At 34.8% G+C, this 16,792-nt stretch overlaps 2 protein-coding genes across 2 annotated transcripts in view; one reads left to right on the top strand and one right to left on the bottom strand.

The window, feature by feature from the left end:
* Positions 1-3,471, top strand: part of LOC115238380 (synaptotagmin 1) — a 13,150-nt gene extending 9,679 nt beyond the window's left edge. Inside the window, exon 10 of the mRNA XM_029812142.1 lies at positions 1,631-3,471. The gene's annotated coding sequence lies outside the window, so the exon portion shown is untranslated. The remainder of the gene's footprint in view (positions 1-1,630) is intronic.
* Positions 3,472-7,472: 4,001 nt separating this feature from the next.
* Positions 7,473-12,841, bottom strand: LOC115238381 (pancreatic lipase-related protein 2). Its single transcript, XM_029812144.1, has 7 exons — positions 12,290-12,841; positions 11,004-11,115; positions 10,455-10,603; positions 9,869-10,123; positions 9,356-9,547; positions 8,985-9,153; positions 7,473-8,706 (listed from the first exon to the last, which is right to left on the bottom strand). The coding sequence occupies exons 1-7, from the start codon at positions 12,459-12,461 to the stop codon at positions 8,592-8,594; spliced, it is 1,164 nt and encodes a 387-aa protein (XP_029668004.1). The 5' UTR covers positions 12,462-12,841; the 3' UTR covers positions 7,473-8,591.
* Positions 12,842-16,792: the final 3,951 nt, after the last annotated feature.

The raw sequence follows: 16,792 nt of genomic DNA on the forward strand, positions 1-16,792 counted from the left end.
TATATTATACGCATAATATACATTATATTGCGAGTTATATATTATCTGCAGATACTGTTATCGTTTTTTAGTCGTAAATCGCGAACGGGCCTATTCATCTCGACTTAATCCACATCCATTAATCATCCATAATATCGTCGAGCAATCGAAAGAGCAGTGCGTGTCCCATGTTGATATCCTTGGATATCACAGATATCCGAGGATATCTGTGTGGGGAATTACGATCAGTGTGAAATACAGACGCACGGGAAACGGGGAAGTTGAAAGGATTGTATAAGCGGTGTGATAAAAATATGTAGCAAAATTCTATAATAATATTAATTGCAGATATTCCAATGTTTTCACGAATATAAGTTTGTTGGCGAACAGGCCATTTTTGCGCAAAATATAGCTTGTTTGTTTTTGCGACAAATTTTTGAATTGCGGAGAATACCTATTGATGATGCAAGTTCGATACGATTGGTCAAAGTCGTTGATTTTAAAAAGTGATGCCTTCGTTTCTCTCTCTATGGTCTCTCTCTTTCTCGTCTGATTGAATTGAAAGTCTAATTTCTTTTATAAATATACATATGTACATCAGCTGTGAGTCCTTTCAGAGATTACGATTCCTCGCCGTTTGTCAGTTTTCACTCTGTTCGATTATATGTTATTAGCTAATGCAATTTTAATTTTAACGCCCCCTCCGAGAGAGAAGTTATACATATATGCTATATCAAGTTCTAGTCACGATATGATATATAAGAATATACGATAACATCCGATAATGATATACTTGAGGTGATCACCAATCCCGGTCTTCGCGAACAGGTCTGCTTTTCTTTCAGCTTTTTTTTGCAAATTACAAGAATTATGTAAAATCTTTTAACGTATATTACAAAAATACATTAATCAAGTAAATATTAACTCTCTCTTTCTTTCTACAACTATAAAATATATTTCATCAGCAATTTTTTTAATTTTATCTCTTTATCTATATATATAAAATATATTTATTTTCTGTTACATATAAACGACTTATTGTCGCTTTTATATATCTTCTTGTAACAAATATTTAATAGAATTTCAGATGTAACGTTGAATGATTTCAAGTAACGCGGCGTCCTTTTTGAGATATCGATTGAACAGAAACGAAAATGTTGAATATTTACAAACAATATATATATATATATATATATATTTATTCTTACAAATTTTCTGTTACATATAAACGACTTATTGTCGCTTTTATATATCTTCTTGTAACAAATATTTAATAGAATTTCAGAATCTTTCAGAATTCTTGTAACCAAATTCTTTTTAAAATTTTTATAATAGTTGTACTATTTTCTTAATCGCGCAATAGAAAAAAATGTGGTCATCTCAAGTATAACGATATGGATGATCTCTCGATAATATATAATGATAACTAATGATAAATATATAATAATAATCATAATAATATATAATAATAATAATAATAATAATGTTAATGGTTACCAAGGATAGCGAGAATGGAGACTATTTGGCGATATCTATTGATTTTAGCTTTGTATCGTAGCGTTTACTCGATATGTAAGATTATATAATTACGCGTTACATATGTATATCTATTATCGTTATAACAAATGAAGATTAAAGTAATTTATTGTAGAATGAAATTCTCTTATACGCGGGAAGGAAGAGGAAGGGGGATACGCCATTAAAAAGGTATTCTCGGAGTCCTTTTCCCGTATCTCTCAACTCTCAATGTTTCGAAATTAATTCGGTGATATATCCATCTGTATATTTATCCTATTAACGAGAGCTGTGTTACGGAAATCCAAGTTTATCTTCATCAGCATTTACTTCCGGAAATGATGGAAGCGTAAAGATGAGAATACACGTCAAGATTTTAGTATGAGATGATTTTAAAATATTAATTTTTTAAACATTTTTTTTGCACTTTTTGTATAATTTATATGTTTAAATAGCTCTTAAAATAATTAAAATTATTAGTTCTTAAAATAATTACATCCATAGCGAGGATTCTTAACTTTCCATTTTTTTTTCATCGCGTCAATCATTTAGTTTTATATCTTTGGTGAGATTTTTGCAGTTCTAACGATATGATATGTCTTGTTCTCATCGCTACGTTTCAATTCGAAGCATAAGATCGAGTGAGAAAACTGAAAATTCACGCGTGTAATAGGCCGCTAATATTATCAGCCGTTTGAAAGGATATTTTCACTTTGCGAATTATAATCGCCGATCAGAGGTTCCTTCTCGTCGGCGATCGGAATCCAAACAACACAACGCATTAATTATCACAACGCGCATATTTAAGAACCCATTAATCTGATCGCCGAGTGATTAGAGAGAGAGAGAAGGTAGAGTGTAGAATAGCGGTGTGTAAAGATATCTTTTAGTCTCATAGCATGTCTTGTAGTAGGCCTTGAAAGAGAATTTTCCCCCCAAACTTTTCACCTTCGAGATTGCAATGGTCGCCGGTCCATCGCGCGATATTCGCGACAATTGCAAGATCGTGATCGTGAAGGACCTCCCTTACTTGCGCGTTACTCGGGTTTGGTTCTATCGTTTATCCAGGACCAATTATCGAATTAAACGATAATGTATCGGTATATAGCATGTGCCATGGCACGCTATTACTCAGCAGCATTGTACTTAAAATACTTTAATGAGAATTCACGAATTAATATATATTGTTGAAAAATGATTGAATGGCGTCGACTGGGGACAACAACTGCAGTATTAATTTATCCGGTCGATGATTGCGAAATCATCAATCCGTCATTACGAAAGAGAGGGAGATAAAAGAGAAAACAGAGGAAGAAAATTGTAACATTTTTTACATCGGTCCCTGAATCGAAAGTATTCAATTCTTTTTTTCGCGAAAAAATAAATGTCTTCTTTCAATTTTATTACTATTATTATTAATATGATCGGGTGCAAATACACGTTTCAATGTCTTTCCCCTTCACTTGTGAAATAATCGTATTAGAAAATGATTTTCACCATTGACAACCTGGTCGGCGCCATCGCTCGCGAGTTAAAAATTTAGCTAGAGATAGATCCGGTCTCTTCGGCTGCGCTTCTTTTTGCACTTTCCGTATTTAAAATAAGACAGATCTGTATTCATGTTACACGAAGAAGGGATTAAAAAAAGAGAGAGACAACAAGCGTGCTGTCGAAGAGAACGGAATTGGTATAAGGAGAACCATGTACGTCCTATATGTACAATGTCGCCCGCTATTGACACCATTGATATCGATTATCTCATCCCATCTACCATTTACGAGTAACATATTTAATTAGAGGCAGTAAAATAAAACGCGTCGATTGTCGTGATTGAAATAATAGAAGGTAAATGTAATATGCGCACCGTGATATAATAGATTGTACGTGTGAATATTCTGGATCGTGCAGAAGGAAAGTTGCGATCTGTCCGAGCAGGCTCGTAGAGAGAACGAAACGAAAATAAAGAGATGTACACACGACCATGCACCCGAATGTTATATATATATAGTATATATCGCAACTCATGATACATATAATATCGATGGAATCCCGAAATATCTCTCTTAAAAATGTATCAATCGCTTGAAGACAACATTTCGAAAAGGTATACTTTTATGATTCACTGTGTATGTCTATTTCGAGAATATCATTACGAAACGTGCGATCTCCGAGAGAACGATCTGGATCGCGGATCAAGTGCGATTCTGTGAATGCATCGAATTGAAGAAAGAGAGAGAGAGAAAAGGGGAAAGAAAAGCGAATCTCTCCGCTTTTAAATATGTAATATCGATATACGTTAGCATTAAATCCGTTCATGCACATTTGTATGCCGAGCAGCGGTACGTAAAGCGCACGAAGAAGAGATGTAAATAAAAGAGAGGAACACGCGCGCGTGCGCGCGCGCGCGAGAGAGGGAGAGAGAGAGAGAGAAAGATAAAGAGAAGTGTATTTGTAAAGCTGTAGTTTTTAGTCTGGAAATACGTCCTTGACGCAATCGGCCCGAAATTATGAGCAACGTTGCGTTTGTATCTCTCTCTGGATTTTGTCCCACACGATTACGAAAGCAATCCGAACGATGATCTGATATGCCTTGCAAAATAATCAAGAGCCTCTTAAAAAACCAATCAAACTGCTTTATCTCGCTGTCAAAAAGATGTCAAGGAAGACAGCGATGTATAATTTTTTTTTTATCCCGCAGATAGGCTTCCATCTTGGTTCGGCCGATCGGCGCAGATTTCCGTCATAAACTTTCTCTAAATGCGTCGTTCAAGTTATAAATATTATATATAACTATTTCGGTTATATCGTCCGTAAAAGTAGCGGCATAATTTTCTTCCAAGCGAAGAAACATGTAGCAAAAGTGGTACGAACGTTCACAGTTGTGTGCGAAATAATAGTGATGGATGACAACATCGAATTCGCAAAAGACCCTGAAATATGGATTATGATTGCTAATTAAGGGACTTGGTAAAAGAAAGTGTTACACAAAGTAATAAATGCTGGCAAGAGGCAAAACTATAATTGAATTAACATAAAATTACTTTTTTCAAAATTTTGGGCAATTATAAAATTATTTCTTTTAATAAAAATAATTATGGTATATATGTTTGTATAAAATTTTTTTTAATTTATCTATTTTTCTCACTCTTTTACACCGTTCCTCTTCCTTTTACCAAGGCCTTTAATTAAAAATTGCCACTGGCCATCACATCTTACGCATTTTTGCAATTCATCGCGTCATTTTGAGTCACTTAAAAAAGAATCGAGATCGCGTCGTGCACTGAACTCTCTCGTGCGCTCGAAAGGTCACAGCGTGGCTCAGTGAATGTGCATAAGCTTCGCTCAGGGACGATGGACGTTTCCATATCGATCTTCGAGTAAAACGACACCCCGGCATATTTTCGTGCAAACAGGCAATGCTTGAATCGGCGATATACAACCCCGTGTGCTATAGTTAAACTACTCTCGCCACTCATTATGCGCCACTTGTACGGAGAACGATCCACGATACGAAATAAAGCACGCGAGTAGAATTATCTTTCGATTTTTAAGGTGATCAAAAAATATTCTTTTACGATTAAATAAGAAAAATATGAAAAATATAAACTTTTTAAATAATATTTTGACACATTACATATAATTTACATTCTATTACCTTATTATATAGCACATTATTAACTATTACTGTTTTACTCTTATTATGATTATTCGTATATTCATTGCATAAAACATTCTCGAAAATAAAGAGAGCAACTCTGATGGATTGATTCGAATGTCGGGTGCAGATCTAAAATGCAGGAAAGTTCTCGTTGTAAAAATTCATTGAGATTGTAACGTTTCACATTTACCATTTCTTTCGAAACCATGCCCGATTTTTGTAGAAGAAGAATCGTATCGTATATCGCAATCGTACGGTGACTTTTCGTGCGTGACTATATGCAATTTTCTACTCGCTGTCATCCATCCATCGCTCGTTATGCGTGATATATGACGGACGTGCGCATCTGCATGCAACTGTGTAAAATATATACATATATATTCATATATACATATATATATATATATATATATATATATATATATATTATACACATAATATATTTTATACTATATATATATTATATTATACGCATAATATACATTATATTGCGAGTTATATATTATCTGCAGATACTGTTATCGTTTTTTAGTCGTAAATCGCGAACGGGCCTATTCATCTCGACTTAATCCACATCCATTAATCATCCATAATATCGTCGAGCAATCGAAAGAGCAGTGCGTGTCCCATGTTGATATCCTTGGATATCACAGATATCCGAGGATATCTGTGTGGGGAATTACGATCAGTGTGAAATACAGACGCACGGGAAACGGGGAAGTTGAAAGGATTGTATAAGCATCGCGGTGTGATAAAAATATGTAGCAAAATTCTATAATAATATTAATTGCAGATATTCCAATGTTTTCACGAATATAAGTTTGTTGGCGAACAGGCCATTTTTGCGCAAAATATAGCTTGTTTGTTTTTGCGACAAATTTTTGAATTGCGGAGAATACCTATTGATGATGCAAGTTCGATACGATTGGTCAAAGTCGTTGATTTTAAAAAGTGATGCCTTCGTTTCTCTCTCTATGGTCTCTCTCTTTCTCGTCTGATTGAATTGAAAGTCTAATTTCTTTTATAAATATACATATGTACATCAGCTGTGAGTCCTTTCAGAGATTACGATTCCTCGCCGTTTGTCAGTTTTCACTCTGTTCGATTATATGTTATTAGCTAATGCAATTTTAATTTTAACGCCCCCTCCGAGAGAGAAGTTATACATATATGCTATATCAAGTTCTAGTCACGATATGATATATAAGAATATACGATAACATCCGATAATGATATACTTGAGGTGATCACCAATCCCGGTCTTCGCGAACAGGTCTGCTTTTCTTTCAGCTTTTTTTTGCAAATTACAAGAATTATGTAAAATCTTTTAACGTATATTACAAAAATACATTAATCAAGTAAATATTAACTCTCTCTTTCTTTCTACAACTATAAAATATATTTCATCAGCAATTTTTTTAATTTTATCTCTTTATCTATATATATAAAATATATTTATTTTCTGTTACATATAAACGACTTATTGTCGCTTTTATATATCTTCTTGTAACAAATATTTAATAGAATTTCAGAATCTTTCAGAATTCTTGTAACCAAATTCTTTTTAAAATTTTTATAATTTTTTTACGTTATAAATCAAAATGTTACAGAGTTTAACAAGTATCTCGTGAATATAATGTAATACAATATAAACCAATTTTTCATAGGAAGAAAAGAGAATAATCGGATGTGTAATCGGTCAGATGATGAGAGATTTATCGAACACGACTATCCGGCCCGAGATGGTAAGATTAAAATCTGGTCAACAGGTGTGCGATTATTTCCTTTTCAAATTTATTAATCAATTTACATCGAGCGTTGAAGCGATAGATCGTCCACGAAAGAGACTCTTACACTGAGGTTAAATTTTGACGATACGGAATGAGCTAAGAAAGATCGTTACATTTTTACGGTTTACATTTCCCCAAATGACGTTCTATAAAATGTAAGATATACGATACTTAATTTCTAATTAATCTGAAATCATGTAGCGTGAGAAATCTTCGAGAGGACGCTATGCTCGTCGGGCGTCGCGCGTCGAATCTCGAAATTGTAGGGCCGACACTCGAAAACTCGGATGCACCTTTGCCTATATACGTACGTACGTGTGAGTGCGAGTATGTATGTGTGTAAAAAAGAGAGAGAGAGAGAGAGAAAGAGAGTGCAGATCGACGTCCCGAGCATCGCGATCATGGAAGGGTCATGCCTTTCCGGAGAAACGTACGCGAAAGATCCACCTAAGAGAAAAAAAGATATCGCCGAGGTCATCGAGGAACCTCTGGCTTGAAACGAGAATGTATCTTGTAATCATTCCATTGCATATTATATATATATATATATATATTATTAAGGTTTAGTGCGACACAGTGTACTGTAAATCCATAGAAGTTATTACCGTATCTCGTAATAATTATTATGTAATAAATATTGTTGTTAACATAAAAAAAACACGGGGCCCGTTGTTGCGAGGTGTTACTGCACCTACGTATAAGGATATTTGTTGAAACCAAGGACAACAAGTGGGATCGTGGATATTGAATAAAGCATCTGCACGTGGTCCTTCGAGCGGTGTCTGTATTATAAAAAAAAATCTCTTTTACGGGAGTCAAAGGTATCTTTCCTGAATTATAGATTTAAATTATGATTACAATTACAGGTTACAAAATTAATTAATTACGTATCATTAATGACATATGATATGATGACGTAAAACGGGATTACAGACTGATCAGAGCGAGCGTAACTTTACGCCGGAACAAAAGATGTTGCGCAGGTATGAAATTGATCTCCCGTTTTTTAGCAACAGGAGCTAAAATTTATTTCCCATTATGAAATAATATTATAAATTTTAATGAAGGACGAATTCTCAAAACAAACTCGTGCTACTTTCGATACAATCTCCGTTGCGTAAAACTTTTGCTCGGTGCGATTTGACCCCGATTTTTACTCTTCTCAATGATACACGATGTTTCATTGAAACGATCGGATATTGATTGAGTGATAAGTTGATTCGCCTGTTAAATACATCGTCGTCTCGTTAAAAAAAAAAAAAATTATGCGCCACTGAATAAATATAAAACGCGGTAAGCGAGAATAGCACGGTGAAAGTATTACATGTCGACCACATGCAAAACTGTCTATTAAGTACCGATCGATCGGATGTCAATGAACGCGATCTAGGAGACGCGTAATTTCTTGCTTTTCGCGCAATATACAATCGGCGGAATATCTGTTACTTAATAAAAAAAGGGAGAGAAGACAAGATCTCTTCGAACGATTAAATGTACAAAATATCGCGTGCGACGTATAAAGATAAAACTTATATATCGAAGTAACATATATCTACACACACATATACAATATATATAACTTAACTTTGATTGATTCATGTCCAACACATGTTATTCTATAATTATGTTGATCAGCTGCTTCAGCAGACTCAGTACTGGCGGGAGGACGATTGCTTCCGATTTGTCCGTCGCTGGCTTTTTTCGGGCAGTCCTCGGGCGTACGGTTTGCGTGCGTTTGTTGACAGATAAAAGATGCCGCGTGCTCTGTCAAATTTTTTTCATAAGCGGCCGCATAAATATTTCGTGACGTCAATGCGAATATTCTATTATGTTATTTTTCTTGAATATTTTTTTTTTTTTTTTTTTTTTTTTTTGACACACTGACGTCAATGCGAATATTCTATTATGTTATTTTTCTTGAATATTTTTTTTTTTTTTTTTTCTTGTTGACACACGTGTATTTTCAGGAATATCAAATATATCAATCTGTCGCAGCAACAGCATGCAGTCTCATGGCGTAAATACGAATCTGCACTACTTACGTATGAGGGGTATCCTCCCCCATCAGGATGTGCTCCTCTTTCTTGGGATTGCACCACCCGATCAGGTAAGAGAACAGATTTGCGCAGGGCGCCGCCCAGAATCCCTTTTTCGTCGTGATTGACTCTATGTAATACGGCGTCACCTTCGTGTGATCGCACGAGAGCGTTTCTACGAGAATAAAGAAAGGTCCATTCATATTATCGATATTTTATGCATGCGCGCGCGAGAGCGAGAGCGAGAGCGAGAGCGAGAGAGAGAGATTTGAATTCTTTCCCGATTATATCAATGTTTTAATTAAAAAAAGACAAGGTGTCTTTTTAATTTTCTCGTATTTTCCGCTGTGATCGATTTTTTTTCGCTCGTTACTTACGGAGTATAGAAGAAGTGGCGCATCCGGGCTGACTCGAGCCACCGTTTACGTAAAAGTCCGCGTGGCCGGTAGGCCCCCACTGGCCCAGGATGCCCGCGGCTGTATGGATCACGTCCACAAAATGGGCATCTGTTTCGTCTAAATCCATCGAGCGGTTGCCGTTCATATAGAAAAATATCGTCGGATCGAGGCCTGCAAACAGAAAGCAGGCGAATTAGTGTCGATGCTATATAATGACGAATTATAGACACTCTCTCCAGACGTAATATCTTAGATGAATAGATATGAAAGTATGATTAAAAGATACGCATCTTTGTTCTAATTTCGCTTGTTACATTATTTTCGAGAATTTAGAATTAAAATCAAATTTTTTGGCTTTAAAATAATTGGGAAAAATTAACACCTTGGAAAAAATTCTCTCTGACGTTAAACCGATAAAAAGAAAATTGCGTATTAAGTCCAGAGGAGATTTAAACATTGCGGGACAGCGATCGGCTGCATACGAGCAATTACCCGTAATTCTTCCGAGCTTGTCATTGGGTAAATAATTTGCGATGAGTCCAGCGATATGCGCGCCCACGCTGTATCCGAGCACGTGTATATTCTCCGCCTTCGTGCCGCGCGGATGATCCCTCAGGTACTTCACCAGATGAGCGATGCACTTGGAGCAGAAATCCGGGCCCCATGAGATCTGCGAGAGACAGGGCTCGCGTACCAACGAACCGTAATCCACGATTATAATATTGTAATCGCCTCGCGTGAAATACGCTGAAATCGAATCGTGGTGCTATTTTTGGCTATTTTGATCGAATGGTTATTCTCCGCGTTTCTCTATAACGTTTCTAATTTTCTACGTCTATATATACAGATAAATGATAAATTTTATATAAAATGGATTTTTTAATTATCTATTTTTGAAAACTAATCTTTTTTTAAATGCCTGATACATTATTAGTCATATAATACTATTCATTAATTTTATATTACACATAAACAAGTATTTTCTTTTTATATTATGAATAACATTTTTTGTTGCAAAAATTTGAAGATGAGCTACGATTTAAATATACAAGAATTTAGAAGAAATGGCTAATCTTACCATCTCGTAAATCTGTGCTGGGCGCTAAATTTCGTCCACCGCCGAAGCCGTGAATAATGATCTTCGTCGGATTGGTTTTATTGAATTTGGAATTCCGGAGAGAACTAAAATCTCGAACGTCTAATAGCAGCGGATTTTGTTGCGTTTCCCTGAAAATTGCGAGGTACGTATGCATATGTATTATACTTGGTATGAATGCAATTTTTCGCCGATGCAATTCACGTCCGCTACGTAAATATAGAGACGATAGTGAGAGCATTGGACGATACTATAGATGCCGGAGAAAGGTGAGTCTGGAAAGGAGGTTACTTTCAGTAGAGAATGAAATGATCGTGATCTTGAAACCGAGAGTAACGTTGACTGTTTCCTCGTTACGAGTCTTTTTGCTTTTCGAAACTTGGAAACGATCGATACAATCGATACTTTACTTGAGCGTAAAATATAAATTAATCTTAAGACCAACCTTAAGATTTAGAATATCTGATTTATATTTAAATCGTAATTTTTATTAAATAAAAATTTAATCTTGAAAGAACAGAAAAGGGGTACCTGGTGTACAAATAGAACTCTATCTGCGGATGCGGACAGATGTAAGGTGATTTTGCACAGGACGTGCTGTTGAAGAGATCTTTAAGGGTTTTGTCCTGAGCCATCGCATTGTCTGGAAAAATAATTGTAGATCGATCGATTTAATCTTCTTTTCCTTTTTTTTTTCAATATACGAATGACGCTTACATTTACAATTAGTTAATACGGTTAGTCAATTAATCGTATAATCTGGATTACGTGTCTCGCGGATTAGAAATAATTAGATCGTTATACAAAACTGGGTGAAGGTCCGCATTCTAGTTAGTATCGCTGATGTTATAAATAAATTTAGCCTTAGAGAAATGGAAGATGTTGTACTCGTGCTTTCCTTCATCTTTTCGCCAATTTTTAATCGAGCCGTTTTTTTAACGCCCGAATAATTCTTTCCTTATGTGATAATTAATCGTGAGTCTCAGATTTGTGTTGGATACAATATTTTTTTGCAATCGATACATGTGGTAGCACTTTATGATAATTCAACAAGGAAACAGAGCTTGTTTTGCTCACATCAGTGAAATAAAACTTATCTTACTTAAAGTAAAAGTCAAACTCATCGAAAGTAAAAGTTATCGCGAATGCTACAGTTTCAGTCTCGAAGAAAGTTATATTACAAAAGCGGAATTCCTTTTCATGTTAATTTTGACACTGTTGTGCAAAACGTCTTCTACAATATAAAATGTATGTTAAAATAGTACAAATTCTAAGAAGCTAATAAATAATCAATAAGAATTAATAACAAATAGAAGAGAATTATAATTAAGAGATATATTTAAAAAATAATCGAAAGATGTAAGAAATAAAAAGCGCACAGATGTCGAATAAAAAAGCAATTAAGACTAAGTGGACATTGATGTAAACCAGAATATTGTTTGACAATATTCTTATTCGAAACATAGCTCTTTTTTACAGTAAAAATAGAAAAGTTTTTTACCTTTAATTTAAAGTGACAAACAAGATGCCTTATCACATTTGTACAAAAAGCATTTTTATTTTCTGACTTACCACGTGCGTTGACTTTGTAGAAATATACAGGCAAAAGCGGGCAGCGGAAGGAAAGGGGAGAGCAAAGGAAACTCTTATTTTAAGATGCCTAGATCACTCTCTTAGATAAAGATCGCATCCGCAAAATCGACAACGCGCACCCACGAATAATTGAGATTCGAGAAATCGAACGTACTTATCGAAGATGAATGAATCGAGAGTATAGACGATACGATAACGAAACATCGAGCTACTCCGGTACTTACGATACTGCAGCAGGGCACAAGAGAGCACGAGGAGAGCGTGGTATCTCACGACACTGACCGCCATCTCCTGCGGTGATCCCGCGATTTGTGATATAACATTCAGGCACGAAAAATCACCGTACGGATGCGAATCCCGCCGCCGTGCGTATACGATTGCAAAATGCAAAGTCATCGAGGGATATATATCGCTTGTGCGCGCGGGGGAATTTAGAAAGTGACGAGGAGTACAACTCGCACGACGGCGACGCTTTTACGGCCATATCTTACAGGCCGCTCCTCTCCCGCTTCGCATCCCGCGTGCGATGCACAAACGCACGCACGCACGCACGCACAGTATATGACATACGCGTGCGACAAACCGCGCCGATTGAGTACGCACGCGAGCGTCCCATGCCGCGCGATACACACGTGTGTATACGTACATTCTTTTTGCCCCGTATGAGATATACGACACGTAGATTAATCTTATCCTCATGTAATAGTCGCGAGAATTGCCCATCCTTTACGCATATGTGTGTCTGCGGATCCTTTCTTATTAAATAAAATTTTATTTATAATTTTATTTCATAAAGAATTAAATAAATATAATCATTTAATTTTTTTTTACTCGAAAGTTTTCGGTAATTCAGATTGAGCTTTGTTTTTTAAAAAAACTTTCAATTTTACGTAACTAAAACTTTTAATCCTTAAAATTCTCAATTACATACAATATATTTTATTAGTTGGAATTTTTACACGCTCTTTTTTTTTTTATGTTAAGGTGGAAAAGCATTATTTTAAAAAATTTTGATTTTTTTTATGGAATGAAAATTTTGTCACATTTTACGAAAGTGCAGCATTTTGTCAGAGATGTGATTTGTGCGTCTACATAATCCTCGATGTTTCACAAATGATTACAGACATATTAGGAAATCATCTTTCCGCGTGCGTAATAGATTAATTTCACGGGATATTATTAGAGTTAATTCTCGCGTATGTGCCTCGCGGAAATGCTCCCTGCATAACTACTAGATGGTACGTTACCATAAACAAAGCATTATGCAACATTAGAAATGATTTCGAAGCGTCTATTTAACGATTGTCGCACACAAATTACTGTTCTGCTTATGGAAAATTGAGAGAGATCTCTCGCGGTATTATCTCTTTCAACTGTTGCAAACTACTTGTTTTCGTCTGCTCGACATCATAATGTATGCATATATTATATTTTAGGATAATAATATACGGAAATAAAAGAAAAAGAACTATCACGCGTACGATTGTGTATATTTAATTCGTTAAATAAACGTTACGACAGTGAGACATGCAGAAATATATGCACAAACATCTGTATGTAAATATAATAACGCAATAAATTGAAAAAAGATGCAAATGCGAACAAGGGCATATCCGTTTAACAGCTAATCGCTTCGAGGCTAAGCAAGGATCAATAATTATCAATGAGATTTGTTTACGATAATAATGTCAGTTTTTGTTCGCGGACTGTGTCTTTTTTTTCTCACCTTGCATTTCTTCTTTACGAATACTATTTGTAGGTCGATCGGTTTCCTCGGGACTGACACGATATAAATCGCGAATCTCTGGTAATAATTGTCGCATTTATTATCTTCCGTTAATAATACGCGCTTCGCTCAAAGATCCAGGTGGAACGAGTTTTGAAAAGATTGGCTTACGATTTATTGTCAATTTACCGCCAGAATGTGCCTCTCGTTTTAATTACATGATACATTGAAAATTACAGTATTACATACATATTTTACATAATAATTAGCGTTGCGATAATCAGTAACAAACCAGATTGCACCGGCGTTTGATAACAATAATCTCTAACAATGCGATACATAAAATGCTTCTCTAATACACGTACAGTATAGAACGAGCCCGCTAATACAAACGATCAAAATAGATTCTTTTGTCGTGTTCGCACTGTTGTGTGTACAGTCATCTCTCGCTTGGAAGATTATTAGAAAACATCTCCGGAATATATAATTTTATTCTCGTAAAGAGGCGAGATTATAACAATAAACAAAGTATATAGAGTTGCATAAAGGACGAGGATATATCTGTCGACGATTAAAATCGACTTCGTTCTCTCGTGAGTTACAATAAGGAGGAAAAAAAAACACGCGTGTCTCTGGTAGAGCTTTTGTCTCTCTAAACATCCAAATTTAAGTTGCGCCATTTCTATAAATCTTGCGTCAAAATCAATCGCGGTTCAATCGAGACCCCGTCGCTTCCTTTAGACGAACAAGTGAAAATATCACTGAGAATCGATTAAATTTCCGTTAATTTCTTAATCAACTCTTATGGAAATCGCGTCGGAAAATTCTGAATACACGAAGATGTGAATCACGATCATCGTGTGTCCGCTATTGACGCTGAATTTGTATTTTGCTCCAACGTAGGAAGAGCAGATTCTTTTGATTCACGCGTAATCTTAATTAAATCGATAATTCTTAACAAATGTGTATATAAGTATACGTAGTTAACACCATATTATTGTCTACTAAGCTTCAACGCGCAGTATTTCTTAACCAGCAAGACATACCGAAAGAAAACAATAGTCAGTACAACACGGAAATAACTTTTTTTCGCGAGAATTAAACGCTTTGCGAAAATAAAGTTTTTAAAGTAAAACCTGACAATTAAGATTGCAATTGTAAAAGGCAATTTACACAATGCAATTATTCATATATATCGCAACGCAATCTCTTTCGTTTAATGGTGCTATCTCGCAATCGCATTTTTGAACAGAGAGCGATGACAAATATTTCGCGTGACGCAAAACAGTCTTCTCGGATCCTCGCTCGAGAGTATAATCGAGAATATAACTACGAGAGTTTCCCACAAACGGAAATAGTAACAATGAGAAAGTTTACTAATCTACACTTGATACGTAATATCAAGCCATCAAAAGCTTAGTATGATAACACTTATTGATTAATACTTTCTATATTCTCGGCGTGAAATTCTCGCTCCGTCTCAAAATATCGAATAAACAACATTGCAAAGAATAAAAGATAAAATAGATGCTCTTAACAAAACATATATATATATATATATAATAAATATCAAAATTTGATTAACTACATATTTCTAATTAAAAATATTTTCAAAAAAAGGAATAAATGGATCACATTATCTCAATTGCCATGATTATGTAATAACATGTACGAATTTCGCGAGAATTTCGCGTCGTTTTTACAATTTAATATAATATATATCTCTCTGAAACTCTCTTTTTGTCTATTTATTGTACTTACAACATATTACTTTCATTCTTCCACGAACTTTCGTCGTTATTGTCGATATAGTAATTGATACACTTTCGTAAACACGTTTAATCGAGAAATATGTAAATTAGTATTACTTTAATTACATGTCGCGCGGAGGATGTACATACAAATACACGACGAACGCCGGTATGTATACAGCATTGTGTAAGGTATATACATACACATATAGGGGTATATCGTGTGTGTATATATGTATATAAATATGTAAGTGTGTATAGGGATGTTCTATATCGTAAACTCTGTCGAATGCTTGTGTCCCTTTTCAGAATTATAAGTATAATGTATCTTCTCTCCTTGCTAAAAGTTCGAGTCACAAAACTACATATTTTAAATTGATTTCGATAATGAAATATCTTTTAAATTACAATCGCGTTTCAAAGCTGTGGAATAGTAAAATATTGCATATATAATTTTTTACTTTATTCATATTCTTCGTCTTCGTTTCATGAAAAGATATTAAAAATCGTACGAGATTCGCACAAAACTGAGAGTATGAAAACCTTATTGATTGCGTACGACACATACAGTGGCACATTATTCTTATTATTCTGAATCGGAGAAAGATGATACTAAATTTACAGTATCTATATATCTTCGCAATTCAATTACGCATCGTTTTACTCGTTCCACGAATGTGTCTTTGGTATTGTCGTAAAGAGACTTGATAATATGATCTTTGCATGATACGAGATTAATTCCCCGTCTTATTCTCTCCCGTGTTTGTCACTTTCGTGGTACAATAAAAAATAATCGGACGCGAGTTCTTTACAAAAATATATGGAAACAGGCGGAAATGTAAATACAATCTTGAATGACTTATTATATTTTCATCACACAATTCTCGTGCGCTTCTCATGAAATCATATTTTGTACTAGAAAAAGTACTCTTGACAGTAAGCATAATTTTCGAATCTCTCTTTCACGCACGAACAAAAATAAAAGGATATTCTTTAGTTAAGTTTCTCTTACTTTTTGCTCTATTGAAACTCGCAAAAAGCAAATATGAATCTGTAATCTCGATTACATATGCGTATATATGTATATATATATAATATATATATATATATATATATATATATATATATATATATACATATATAATAATAAAGTTAATCCTTCTCACATTATAATACATTTAACTTTAATATTACGGTATAATTATAAAATTATATTCATTTGCGCTGAGAGAAACATATATATCTTCAGA

This window comes from Formica exsecta, unplaced genomic scaffold, assembly GCF_003651465.1.
Source record: "Formica exsecta isolate Colony F162 unplaced genomic scaffold, ASM365146v1 scaffold333, whole genome shotgun sequence".
NCBI classification, from domain to species: domain Eukaryota; kingdom Metazoa; phylum Arthropoda; class Insecta; order Hymenoptera; family Formicidae; genus Formica; species Formica exsecta.

What these genes read in the sequence shown, in the direction of transcription:
- LOC115238381 (XM_029812144.1), bottom strand. Translation starts at nt 12,461, where the DNA reads ATGACTTTGCATTTTGCAATCGTATACGCACGGCGGCGGGATTCGCAT. An exon ending in CAGCACAGATTTACGAGATG is followed by an intron (nt 10,124 to 10,454) that starts GTAAGATTAGCC and finishes ATTCGATTTCAG; the next exon opens with CGTATTTCACGCGAGGCGAT. An exon ending in CGCCACTTCTTCTATACTCC is followed by an intron (nt 9,154 to 9,355) that starts GTAAGTAACGAG and finishes TTATTCTCGTAG; the next exon opens with AAACGCTCTCGTGCGATCAC.